At 41.7% G+C, this 12,926-nt stretch overlaps 1 protein-coding gene across 2 annotated transcripts in view; it reads right to left on the bottom strand.

The window, feature by feature from the left end:
- LOC139370742 (myotubularin related protein 14) overlaps nucleotides 1-12,926 on the bottom strand; it is a 43,102-nt gene that overhangs the window by 28,463 nt on the left and 1,713 nt on the right. For both annotated transcript variants that reach the window (XM_071110410.1, XM_071110411.1), the window contains exons 2-4: nucleotides 2,950-3,098; nucleotides 1,601-1,709; nucleotides 677-752 (exon numbers count right to left, since the gene is read on the bottom strand). In XM_071110410.1, coding sequence (XP_070966511.1) covers nucleotides 677-752; nucleotides 1,601-1,709; nucleotides 2,950-3,098 — 334 coding nt within the window. The remainder of the gene's footprint in view (nucleotides 1-676; nucleotides 753-1,600; nucleotides 1,710-2,949; nucleotides 3,099-12,926) is intronic.

Below are 12,926 nucleotides of genomic sequence, written 5' to 3'. Positions count from 1 at the left end.
GCAGTATAATAGGCTGGAAGCCAGCAGTTCAAGGCCAGCTGCAGTCCAGAGAACCACGTGTCCTCCGAAACACGACCCAGCCAAGCGGCACTGCTTCTTGACACACTGCTCGCTTACCCCTAAAGCCAGACACACCAATGTGTCGAAGGAAACACCGTACAACTGGTAACCGAAGCTAGCTTGCAGGCGCCTGGCACACCACAAGGAGTCACTCGAGCGCAATGGGACAAGGACATCCCAGCCGGCCAAACTCTCCCCTAACTCGGAAGGCGCTGGGCCAATTGTGCGACGCCTCAAGGGCCTCCCGATTACAGCAGGCTGTAACAGCCTGGGATCAAATCCAGGTCTCTAGTGATGCCTCAAGCACTGCAATGCAGTGCCTTCGACCGCTGCGCCACTCAGGAGGCCCCCTATTTCTTATTGAATTTTAAAACACAATCCACTTGCAATGAAGCCGCTCAACTATCCAAGACCCCTCCCACAGTCCACCCAAAAACCTCCCCATCCATCAATCCGTCAAAGAGTACTGGTCTAGGATCAAGTTCCCCTGTCCATGTAATCTTATTAAATATAAAGCAAAAGGGAAAAACTGATCCTAGACCTACTCTGAGACGCTTTGTGAATACGGCCCTGAACTAGATTCCCTTGCTAACAAGATTGACTTTGTCAGTCTCACCGGAGAAGATGTAGTTGTAGCCGGTGCGTCCGTATAGCTCCCCCCAGCCTGCCAAAGTGGACGACCGACAAATATGCTGCAATGGAAGACAACACAGGATAAGTATTAGACACACACACACACACACGCACACACGTTAGCATACTCCTCATCTCAATAGTCTATAAACCAGTCAATCAAGTCCTTCTTATTGTTGTTTTTGACACATTCACTTCTTTGCTAAAAAGGCAAGAAGTATTTAAAAACAATGCTCAACAGGTTTTCAAAGATTTGCAGAAAATCAAAGGAAGAGGCCATATTTAAACATTGTGACAGATCACAAAACAGAAAAGGGAACATACAGCAGCCCAGGCTAAAACAGTTCCAAACTAGAAAGGCAAAGTTAAGAGAAGCTTTCACCCCCCTCCTTAATTACAAATGACAAACGTGGTTGTAATAACCATAGTAGGCTAATAGCAAAGCAGTAACAAGCCTAGCTGTTAAAATAAGTGAAGTAAAGACAGCATTTGAACTCAATCTAAATTACTGCCTGAAAGTATGGCATTAAAAAAGCTATTAACTACAAAATTACACTTCTATAAATGAAAGATCTCAGAAAGGAATGTGCCAAGCCGGCTAGAGGTGACTTGAGGGCCCTGTTCAAATGCTCTTAAAAATACATCCTTCCTCGAAGCAATCACTGATCTGACATGACAGGATTAGGCTAGTGTTGGCAAGCATTCCACTGCATTGACTTCACTAATTATGTCTGACCAGATCAGTGATTACCCCAAGGAATGGAGGAAAGAAGGATGCATTTGAAAAAGTATTCAAACAGGGCTGAGGTCTCCGGACCGCAAAGGGACTAACTTCCTGGTGAAATGAAGGCGAGACATAGGAAAATAAATACATAAAGATAAAAATAAATATATCTCAAAGTTGTACTTTGCCATTGTAGAGGATGACTGGGCAGACGAACCTCCCTCGGCAGCGGGCCAGCTTACTGCGGTTCACCAGGTCCTGCAGCTTGGTGATCTGGACCGTGCTCTCAAACCTGGGGACACACCCAGCAATATATGGTTCATGCAATCAGCAATATATCATCTTCATGGCTCTATTATAACAAAGCAATATATGGTTCATAATCCTCAATATAGCAATGGATACAGTCCTTAGCTGTGGTATATTGACCATATACCACAAACCCCAGTGGTGCCTTATTGTTACTCTGAACTTGTTACCATCATAATTAGAAAAGTAAACAGTGCAGAAAGTGCAGGGGTGGGTGAATGGAGGAGGAGGACATTTCAACTCAAGATGTAGAATCCTAAATGGCATCCTATTCCCTATTATTTCTTAACATTTTTAAAAACACAATCCACTTGCAGTGAAGCCGCACAACTAAAAGTAACGCGTTTGCTCTAGATATTACGGTTGGGTGAAGACATTATGGGGTGTTTTTATGAATTATTGAGTGGCTGATTTCCCTAAATTGTGAATTTGCGTAGAGGGAAACTACGGAGCAGGGCACAGACACGCATCCAGAATCATAATGCCTGAAGGGAGGGCATTCTCCCCATAAACATCGTCATCTTGCCTGACAAGCACATTTTGGAACGTCGAGACATCTTCACTGTGTGGATCATATTAATGTTGCGCTGCTCTGCTCTTAGGTCAAAAGCACATATTCTATTTCCCAAACACGTACCAAAATAGAACATTCCCGTAATGTTTCCTGCTGATTCACACAATACATATGACCTCGGACATGAAAATGGGCATATCATTTTAAACCCCGTGCCATGAATCATGACTTGTGACGATGTGGACTGAACTATATTAAATCTGTTTAGTTGTTCTGTCCAAAAACAGGTCAGGGCCCATATTCACAAAGCATCTCAGAGTAGAAGGACTTTGCTTTTAATATCATGAATTGATTGGGCTATATGGACAGGGGGACCTGATCCTAGGGGCTCAGATCAACACTCTTACTAAGACTCTGTGTGAATATGTACAGTGGACTATGGAAGGCACAAATAAACAACAGTGTAATTAGTTACTAAGTGTCCTTGATTAACTGTCAAATCCTTGCTTGTTTCCTCCATTGCTTTGAAAGCGCATTGGAAAAGAGGATCATGGTCCGTCCCTTGGACCTCCTCCTCCAATGACCTTTGAGAGGAGTTGAGGAAACAAGTACGGAAGCAGCACGGATTGGACATCTAGCAGGCCTAATATTTTCTGACACAACAAGGTCATCACAGAGGCTAAGGTAACATAGGTAGTAGGCTAAATACCTGTCTTTATGGAGCTCGGTGCTTTCATACTCCAGGAAGACTATCTGCTGTGGGTAGTGGCCACACACCTCGCCGTTGGTGTTGTGGATGACGCTGTACTTGTAGTCTCGGCCGAAGAGTTCCAAGCAACGCTTCTCTATCGTCTCGACCTGTAAGGCACAAATATATCAAAGTGGTTATTGTTAGTCTGTTAGTCAAAAATTCCCCCTGGGAAAGGAAAAAAGGACATGCATCTTAATCATGTGGACACAAACAAGGTCAATGTATGTTTTTTGTCCCAAGTCCAACATTTTATTTCCATCCCCCATGGTTTCTGTCAAGAGTGCGGTGACATTAATAAGAAAATGCATACATAATGTATGCAAGTGCCATTTTTAAGATTTCCCACTGCTTGCTTGGTCATTTCAACTAATGACATATGAAATCCCACTTAAGAATATGAACCGATAAGATGACTGTTCTCATTATCCCAGACCCATTACTTCGTTGTGTAGCCTGTGTCTATGTTGTCAAAGGAGACTTTGTAAACCAACGATGGATAGGTCTAGCTTCAAATTAAAAACACAATTGTTTCTCTCATGGAATGCTATCCCGGGAAACAAGCGGTGTAACATGGACACACAATGCCTTCAGAAAGTATTTACACCCTTGGTTATGTTACAGTCTGAATTTTAAAATGGATTCAATTGAGAGTTGTCAATGGCCTACACACAATACCGCATAATGTCAAGGTGGAATTATTTTGTAATTTTATTTATTTTTTTCATAAAAAAAAATGAAAAGATGCAATGTCTCGAGTCAATTAGTATTCAACCCCTTTGTTATCTCAAGCCTAAATAAGTGCAGGAGTAAAAAATGTGCTTAACAAGTCACATCATAACTTGTATGGCCTCAGGGGCTACCCCTAATTAGTGAACTGGTAGATTGTATGGTCGATAGGCTGTTTGTCGACCAAGATATTGTTTTAGTCAAGCAGAGACGCCCGTTTTATTTGCGCCATCTCATCGAACTAATCCATTGCGGAGGCAGAGACTAAGCCAATGTGGAGGCCGCGGGGATGGCACAGTCCAGGAAGGAGAGTGTGACTAAGATGCACAATGCAAGTCTCTCTCCAGAATACACTCTCTCACACCAATATGTGCACATTCATTGTTTCATAAATTAAGTGTGAGAGTTGTTTGTGTGTTTGTTAGTGTCTACTAATTTCCCATTACATATATCACCAAAATCAAAAGGGAAAAAAAGTAGACCTCCACAAGTCTGGTTCATCCATGGGAGCAATTTCCAAACGCCAGAAGGTACCACGTTCATCTGTACAAACAATAGACCACCCATGAGACCACGCAGCAGTCATACAGCTCTGGAAAGAGACGCATTCCGTCTCCTAGAGATGAACGTACATGTGTGAAAAGTGCAAATCAATCCCAGAACAGTGAAGATGCTGGAGGAAACAGGTACAAAAGTGTCTATATCCACAGTAAAACGAGATCTATTATCGACATAACGTGAAAGGACGCTCAGAAAGGAAGAAGCCACCATAATTTGCAAATAAATTCATTAAAAATCCTACAATGTGATTTTTGAGGTATTTTCCCTCATTTTGTCTGTCATAGTTGAAGTGAACCTACAATGAAAATTACAGGCCTCTCATCTTTTTAAGTGGGAGAACTTGCACAATTGGTGGCTGACAATACTTTTTTGCCCCCCTGTATCTAATAATTATATAATATTTTACCTGAACACTTTCAAAATCAGATTAGGATATTGTTGTGTAAAAATGGTGCCGACAGAGAGGGCTGCCGTGCTTCTAGCTCTTAGGAAACTTGGCAGCATTTAGTTTATGCGTAATTTCTGACACATTATTAGCCCAGAACATTTTTGGGGTTATTACATACAGCCTGGAAGAACTATTGGATATCAGAGCGGCGGTATCTCACCAGCACTACGACCAGGAATATGACTTCCCTGAAACAGATCCTTTGTTCACAGCCCCTAAGGCAAATTAAATTATTCCAGAGGGCGACCCAAAACACCGCCGGCAGAGGAGAGGTATTCGGAGTGGTCTTATAGTCCGACTGAGGCGCGCAAACCACCCACCGCTTCCGAGTATATTACTTGCTAATGTTCAGTCTATAGATAATAAAGTTGACGAGCTCAGGGCGAGGGTTTCTTTCCAGAGAGAAATCGGGGATTTTAACAATCTGTTTTACAGAAACATGGCTCTCTAGGGATATACTGTCTTAGTGGGTCCAGCCAGTTGGGTTCTCAGTTCATCGTGCAGATAGGAATAAATATCTCTCCGGGAAGAAGAAGGGCGGGGGTGTATGTTTCATTAGTAACGACTCATGGTGCGATTGTGATACGATACAGGAACTCAAGTCCTTTTGTTCACCCAACCGAGAACTAGAGGACAACCGATTAAATCGGAATGGCCGATTAATTAGGGCCGATTTCAAGCTTTCATAAAAATCGGAAATCGATATTTTTGGACTCAGATTTTTTTTTTACACCTTCATTTAACTAGGCAAGTCGGTCATTCTTATTTTCAATGACGGCCTAGGAACGGTGGGTTAACTGCCTTGTTCAGGGGCAGAACGACAGATTGTTACCTTGTCAGCTCTGGGATTCAATCTTGCAACCTTACGGTTAACTAGTCCAACGCTCTAACCACCTGCCTCTCATTGCACTCCACAAGGAGCCTGCCTGTTACACGAATGCAGTAGAAGCCAAGGTAAGTTGCTAGCTAGCATTAAACTTATCTTGTAAAAACAATCAATCATAATCACTAGTTATGGTTGATGATATTACTAGTTTATCTAGTATCTGCATTGCATATAATCGATGCAACGCTGGGTGATGATTTAACAAAAGCGCATTTGCGGAAAAAGCACAATCGTTGCACGACTGTACCTAACCATAAACACCAATGCCTTTCTTAAAATCAATACACAGAAGTAAATATTTTAAACCTGCATATTTAGCTAAAATAAATCCAGGTTAGCAGGCAATATTAACCAGGTGAAATTGCGTCACTTCTCTTGCGTTCATTGCACGCAGAGTCAGGGTATATGCAACAGTTTGGGCAGCCTGGCTCATTGCGAACTAATTTGCCAGAATCTTACGGAATTATGACATAACATTGAAGGTTGTACAATGTAACAAGAATATTTAGACATAGGGATGCCACCCATTAGATGAAATACCGAACAGTTCCGTATTTCACTGAAATAATAAATGTATTCGAATCCGGAAACTATTAATGATCAAAGGCTCGTATGTGTGTTACGTTATAATTAAGTCTATGATTTGATAGAGCAGTCTGACAGCGTGATGGTAGGCAGCAGCAGGCTCGTAAGCATTCATTCAAACAGCACTTTTGTACGTTTTGCCCTCAGCTCTTCGCAAGCACAGCTGTTTACGACTTCAAGCCTATCAGCCTAATGGCTGGTGTAACCGATATGAAATGGCTAGCTAGTTAGCGGGGTACGTGCTAATAGCGTTTCAAAAATCACTCGAGCCTGCTGTAGTTGTTCCCCTTGCTCTGCAAGGGCTGCGGCTTTTGTGGAGCGATGGGTAGCGCTGCTTCGAGGGTGGCTGTTGTCGATGTGTTCCTGGTTCGAGCCCAGGTAGGGGCGAGGAGGGATGGAAGCTATACGGTTCCACTGGCAATTCTAAAGTGCCTATAAGAACATCCAATGGTCAAAGGTATATGAAATCCAAATGGTATAGAGAGAAATAGTCCTATAAGTACTATATTAACTACAACCTCTTACCTTGGAATATTGAAGTCTCATGTTAAAAGGAAGCAGCAACTTCCATATGTTCTCATGTTCTGAGGAAGGAACTCAAACGTTAGCTTTTTTTACATGGCACATATTGCACTTTTACTTCTCCAACACTTTGTTTTTGCATTATTTAAACCAAATTGAACATGTTTCATTATTTATTTTAAGCTAAATTGATTTTTATTGATGTATTATATTAAGTTAAAATAAGTGTTCATTCAGTATTGTTGTAATTGTCATTATTACAAATAAAAAAAATATATAAAATAAAAATGTAAATACATTTTAAAAAATTAAAATTAAAAAGCGGCTTTTTTTTGGTTTTCCAATAATCGGTATTGGCGTTGAAAAATCATAAAATCGGTCAACCTCTACCTAGAACACCTCACACACTGCCCCTATCCCATTTGGACAAGAGGAATACCTATGTAAGAATGCTGTTCATTGACTATAGCTCAGCATTCAACACTATAGTACCCTCCAAGCTCATCATTCAGCTTGAGGCCCTGGGTCTGAACCCCGCCCTGTGCAACTGGGTCCTGGACTTCCTGACGGGCCACCCCCAGGTGGTGAAATTAGGAAACAATCACCCCACTGATCCTCAACTCCGGAGCCCCACAAGGGTGCGTGCTCAGCCAACTCCTGTACTGCCTGTTCACCATGACTGCGTGGCCAAGCACGCCTCCAACCTAATCATCAAGTTTAGACGACAACAGTAGTAGGCTTGATAACCAACAATGACGAGGCAGCCTCCAGGGAGGTGGTGAGGGCTCAGAGTGTGGTGCCAGGAAAATAACCTCTCACTCAACTTCAACAAAACAAAAAAAGATGATCGTGGACTTCAGGAAACAGAGGGAGCACCTCCCTATCCACAGACGGGACCGCAGTTGAGAAGGTTGAAAGCTTCAAGTTCCTCTGTGTACACATTACTGACAAACTGAAATAGTCCACCCACACAGACAGTGTGATGAAGGGGAAACAGCAGCTCTTCAACCTCAGGAGGCGGAATAAATTTGGCTTGGCACCTAAAACCCTCAAGTTTTACAGATGCACAATTGAGAGCATTGTGTTAGGCTGTATCACTGCCTGCTATGGAAAATGCACCGCCCACAACCACAGGGCTCTCCAGAGGGTAGTGCAGTCTGCCCAACGCATCACCGGGGACAAACTACCTGCCCTCCAGGACACCAACAGCACCCAATGTCACAGGAAGGCCAAAAAGATCATCAAGGACAACAACCACTCGAGCCACAGCCTTTTCACCCCACTATCATCCATACAGGTGCACCAAAGCTGGGACCGAGAGACTGAAAAAGCTTAATCTCAGGACCATCTGACTGTTAAATAGCCAACATTAGCACATTAGAGGATGCTGGCTAAATACATAGACTTTGAAATCCCAGGCCACTTTAATAATGTTTACATATTTTGCATTAATCATCTCGTATGTATGTATACACTGTATTCTATTCTACTGTATCTTAGTCTATGCCGCTCTGACATTGCTCGTCCATAAATGTATATATTCTTAATTCCATTCCTTTACTTAGACGTGTGTATATGATGTAAAATATATTACTTGTTAGATATTATTGCAGTGTCGGAGCTAGAAACACAAGCATTTTGCTACGTCAGCAATAACATCTGCTAAACACTTGTATGTGACCAATAACATGTAATGCCAAGAACTACTGTATTTCTACCTGGAATTTATCCTTAATGTAAAGATATGAGTGGGGCTTAAGAGGGTGTGAACAAGCTCTCCATTAGGTGAACCAAAACATTCAAGAGACAATCTCAAAAGTGGGGATACAAGTTAATCAACTGTCAAAGGAAAATAAGTTTTCCCCATTGTTCAACTTTTTTAATTTCACCTTTACTTAACCAGATATGCCAGATAAGAACAAGTTCTCATTTACAACTGTGACCTGGCCAAGATAAAGCAAAGCAGTGCGACAAAAACAACAGAGTAACAAACAAACGCAGTCAATAACAATAGAAAATCTATGTACAGTGTGTGCAAATGTAGAAGTAGGGAGGTAAGGCAATAGAGGTGAAATAATTACAACTGTGTTTACTAGCATTTAAACGCAGTTGGAGGCCACGGAAGGAGTGTATGGTGTCGAAGCTCGTTGAGGTTTGTTAGCACAGTGTCCAAAGAAAGGCCAGATGTATACAGAATAGTGTCGTCTGCGTAGAGGTGGATCAGACAATGACCAGCAGCAAGAGCGACATCATTGATATACAGTTGAAGTAGGAAGTTTACATACATCTTAGCCAAATACATTTAAACACAGCTTTTCACAACTCCTGACATTTAATCCTAGCACAAATTCCCTGTCTTAGGTCAGTTAGGATCACCACTTTATTTTATGAATGTGAAATGTCAGAATAATAGTACAGAGAATGATTTATTTCAGCTTTTATTTCCTTCATTATATTCCCAGTGGGTCAGAAGTTACCATAGATCCAATTATTATTTGGTAGCATTGCCTTTAAATTGTTTAACCTGGGTTAAACGTGTCGGGTAGCCTTCCACAAGCTTCCCACAATAAGTTGGGTGAATTTTGGCCCATTCCTCCTGACAGAGCTGGTGTAGCTGAGTCAGGTTTGTAGGCCTCCTTGCTCACACACACTTTTTCAGTTCTGCCCACAAATTGTCTATGGGATTGAGGTCAGGGCTTTGTGATGGCCACTCCAATACCTTGACGGTTGTCCTTAAGCCATTTTACCACAACTTTGGAAGTATGCTTGGGGTCATTGTCAATTTGGAAGACCCAATTTCGACCAAGCTTTTAACTTCCTGACTGATGTCTTGAGATGTTGCTTTAATATAGCCACATAATATTCCTCCCCCATGAAGCCATCTATTTTGTGAAGTGCACAGTCCCTGCTGCAGCAAAGCACCCCCACAACATGATGCTGCCACCCCTGTGCTTCACGGTTGGGATGGTGTTCTTGGGCTTGCAAGCCTCCCCCTATTTCCTCCAAACATAACGATGGTCATTATGGCCAACCGTTCTATTTTTGTTTCATCAGATGAGGACATTTCTCCAAAAACTACCATCTTTGTCCCAATGTGCAGTTGCAAACCATAGTCTGGCTTTTTTTTATGGCGGTTTTGTAGCAGTGGCTTCTTCCTTGCTGAGCGGCCTTTCAGGTTATGTCGATATAGAACTTGTTTTACTGTGGATATAGACACTTTTGTACCTGCTTCCTCCAGCATCTTTACAAGGTCCTTTGCTGTTGTTCTGGGATTGATTTGCACTTTTTGCACCCAAGCACGTTCATCTCTAGGAGAGAATGCGCCTCCTTCCTAAGCTGTGTGACGGCTGCATGGTGCCATGGTGTTTATACTTGCGTACTGTTAGTACAGATGAACGTGGTACCGTCAGGTGTTTGGAAATTGCTCCCAAGGATGAACCAGACTTGGAGGTCTACAACATTTTTCTGAGGTCTTAGGAAAATCAAAAGAAATCAGCCATGATGTCAAGCAAAGAGGCACTGAGGTTGAAGGTAGGCCTTGAAATACATCCACAGACACACCTCCAATTGACTCAAATGATGTCAATTAGCCTATCAGAAGCTTCTAAAGCCATGACAATTTTCAGGAATTTTTTCAAGCCATTTAAAGGCAGTCAACTCAGTGTATGTAAACTTCTGACTTCACTTCACTGGAATTGTGATAGTGAGTTATAAGTTAAATAATCTGTCTAAACAATTGTCAGAAAAATTACTTGTGTCTTGCACAAAGTAGATGTCCTAACTGACTTGCCAAACTAGTTTGTTAACAAGAAATTTGTGGAGTGGTTGAAAAACTAGTTGACTTCAACCTAAGTGTATGTAAACTTCCGACTTCAACTGTATACAGAGAAAAGAGTCGGCCCAAGAATTGAACCCTGTGGCACACCCATAGAGACTGCCAGAGGTCCGGACAACAGGCCTTCCGATTTGACACACTGAACTCTGAGAAGTAATCGGTGAACCAGACGAGGCAGTCATTTGAGAAGCCAAGGCTATTGAGTCTGCCGATAAGAATGCTGTGATTGACAGAGTCGAAAGCCTTGGCCAGTTCAATGAAGACGGCTGCACAGTACTGTCTTTTATTGATGGTGGTTATGATATCGTTTAGGACCTTGAGCGTGGCTGAGGTGCACCAGCTCAGAAACCAGATTGCATAGTGAAGAAGGTAAGGTGGGATTCGAAGGGGTCGGTGATCTGTTTGTTAACTTGTCTTTCAAAGATTTTAGAAAGGCAGGGCAGGATGGATATAGGTCGATAACGGTTTGGGTCTAGTTTGTCAGCCCCTTTGAAAAGGACTATGACCATGACAGCTATCCAATCTGTGGGGATCTCAGACGATACGAAAGGGAGGTTGAACAGGCAAGTAATAAGGGTTGCAACAATTGTGGCAGATAATTTTAGAAAGAGAGGGTCCAGATTGTCAGGCCCAGTTGATTTGTAGGGGTCCAGATTTTGCAGCTCTTTCAGAGCATCAGCTGAAGTTTATGATATCCGATTTTGTAGCGCTGCGTCTACCTTGAGCAAACGTAAAAAATAAAATAAAAAAACATTTCATAAGCCCGAATCAAGGCGGTGGGTCACAAATTTGCCCATTTGGGGCTCTGAGTGTATTTCTGATTGGCTTGACGGACCACCACTGATGAGCTGTGGAGTTTCTCAAAGTAATGTTTTCTTCACCTCAAACAGCAAGCAAACAAAGTCTGGTTTTACATCCATTGATAATGAAAATAGTTCCTCAGTGCATTTGAAATATATTTTTCAGCTCTCTCACTTTCGATAACCGCTCAGCGTGAAAGGGAAAAATGTCATGCTATGATCCATTAGAAACGTCATAAAAATATGCCTACCTGATTACTTCTTATGCTTTACATAAAAAGCCTACAGCTGTGCCTGTCCAGAGCTCACTGGCATGGGAAACTGAGGACCCAGAATATTTTATACAATGTTGCAAGTACCCTAGTATGCACTTTGGGTCAGACAAATTGTTGATCTAATGTTTCAATTTCATTGCAGATAGGCCATGCGTAGCCAATGTGATAGGATATGAACTTTTATCAGGGTATTCTCTAACTGCAGGCTGCAATGTTTTTATTCGCAGGCTTTATATGCTATTTTTACATAGTCGGCAATGGCAATAGTAGTTACAAACCTAAAAAGTATCATTTTCATTTTGAAAATTAATTAACCACATGACAATCATATTAAGATACGAAGACATAAATTAAATGAAACCGTTCCTATTTCATCAAACAGTGCACTTCAAGCATCAGACAAGCTCAATGCATAGATATGGAAAAATACACATTTAAAATTTCAACCAATCGATTGGTCGAAAGAACAGACAACTTTCAGTCAACCAATATTTGTTTTTGGTCGGGGACAGCACTAATGGAATCACTCTGTGTGCACTGTTTGATGGGGTTGTTTAACATGATTTTTGAAGGACTACCTCATCTCTGTACCCCACACATACAATTATATGTAAGCACCCTCAGTCAAGCAGTGAATTTCAAACACAGGTTCAACCACAAAGACCAGGGAGGTTTTCCAATGCCTTGCAAAGGGCACCCATTACTAGATGGGTCAAATGTTTTTGAAAAGCAGACAGTGAATATCCCTTTGAGCATGGTGAAGTTATTATTAATTCCACTTTGGATGGTGTATCAATTCAGTCACTACGCAGATACAGGCGTCCTTCCTAACTCAATTGATGGAGAGGAAGGAAACCGCTCTGGAATTTCACCATGAGGCCAATGATGACTAAAACAATTAAGAGTTTAATGGCTGTGATGGGAGAAAACTGAAGACGGATCAACACTGTAGTTACACCACAATACTAACCTAATTGACTGAGTGAAAAGGAATGCTGAACAGAATAAAAACATATTGCAAAACATGGATCCTGTTTGCAACAAGGCACTAAAGTAATACTGTAAGAAATGTGACAAAGCAATTCACTATCCTGAATACAAAATGTGTTGAATTGGATTTGCTCCAAACGTATTACTGATTATCACTCCATATTTTCAAGCATAGTGGTGGCTGCATCATGTTATGGGTATGCTTGAAAATCAGTAAGAACTGGGGAGGTTTTTTTTTAGAATAAGAAAAGAAAAAGGAATGGAGCTAAGCACAGGAAAAATGCTATAGGAAAACCTGGTTCTGTCT

This window comes from Oncorhynchus clarkii, chromosome 17 (assembly GCF_045791955.1).
Source record: "Oncorhynchus clarkii lewisi isolate Uvic-CL-2024 chromosome 17, UVic_Ocla_1.0, whole genome shotgun sequence".
Classification (NCBI taxonomy): Eukaryota; Metazoa; Chordata; class Actinopteri; order Salmoniformes; family Salmonidae; genus Oncorhynchus; species Oncorhynchus clarkii.
The sequence above is the reverse complement of the archived record's forward strand: the minus strand, read 5'-3'. Positions and strand labels throughout refer to the sequence as shown.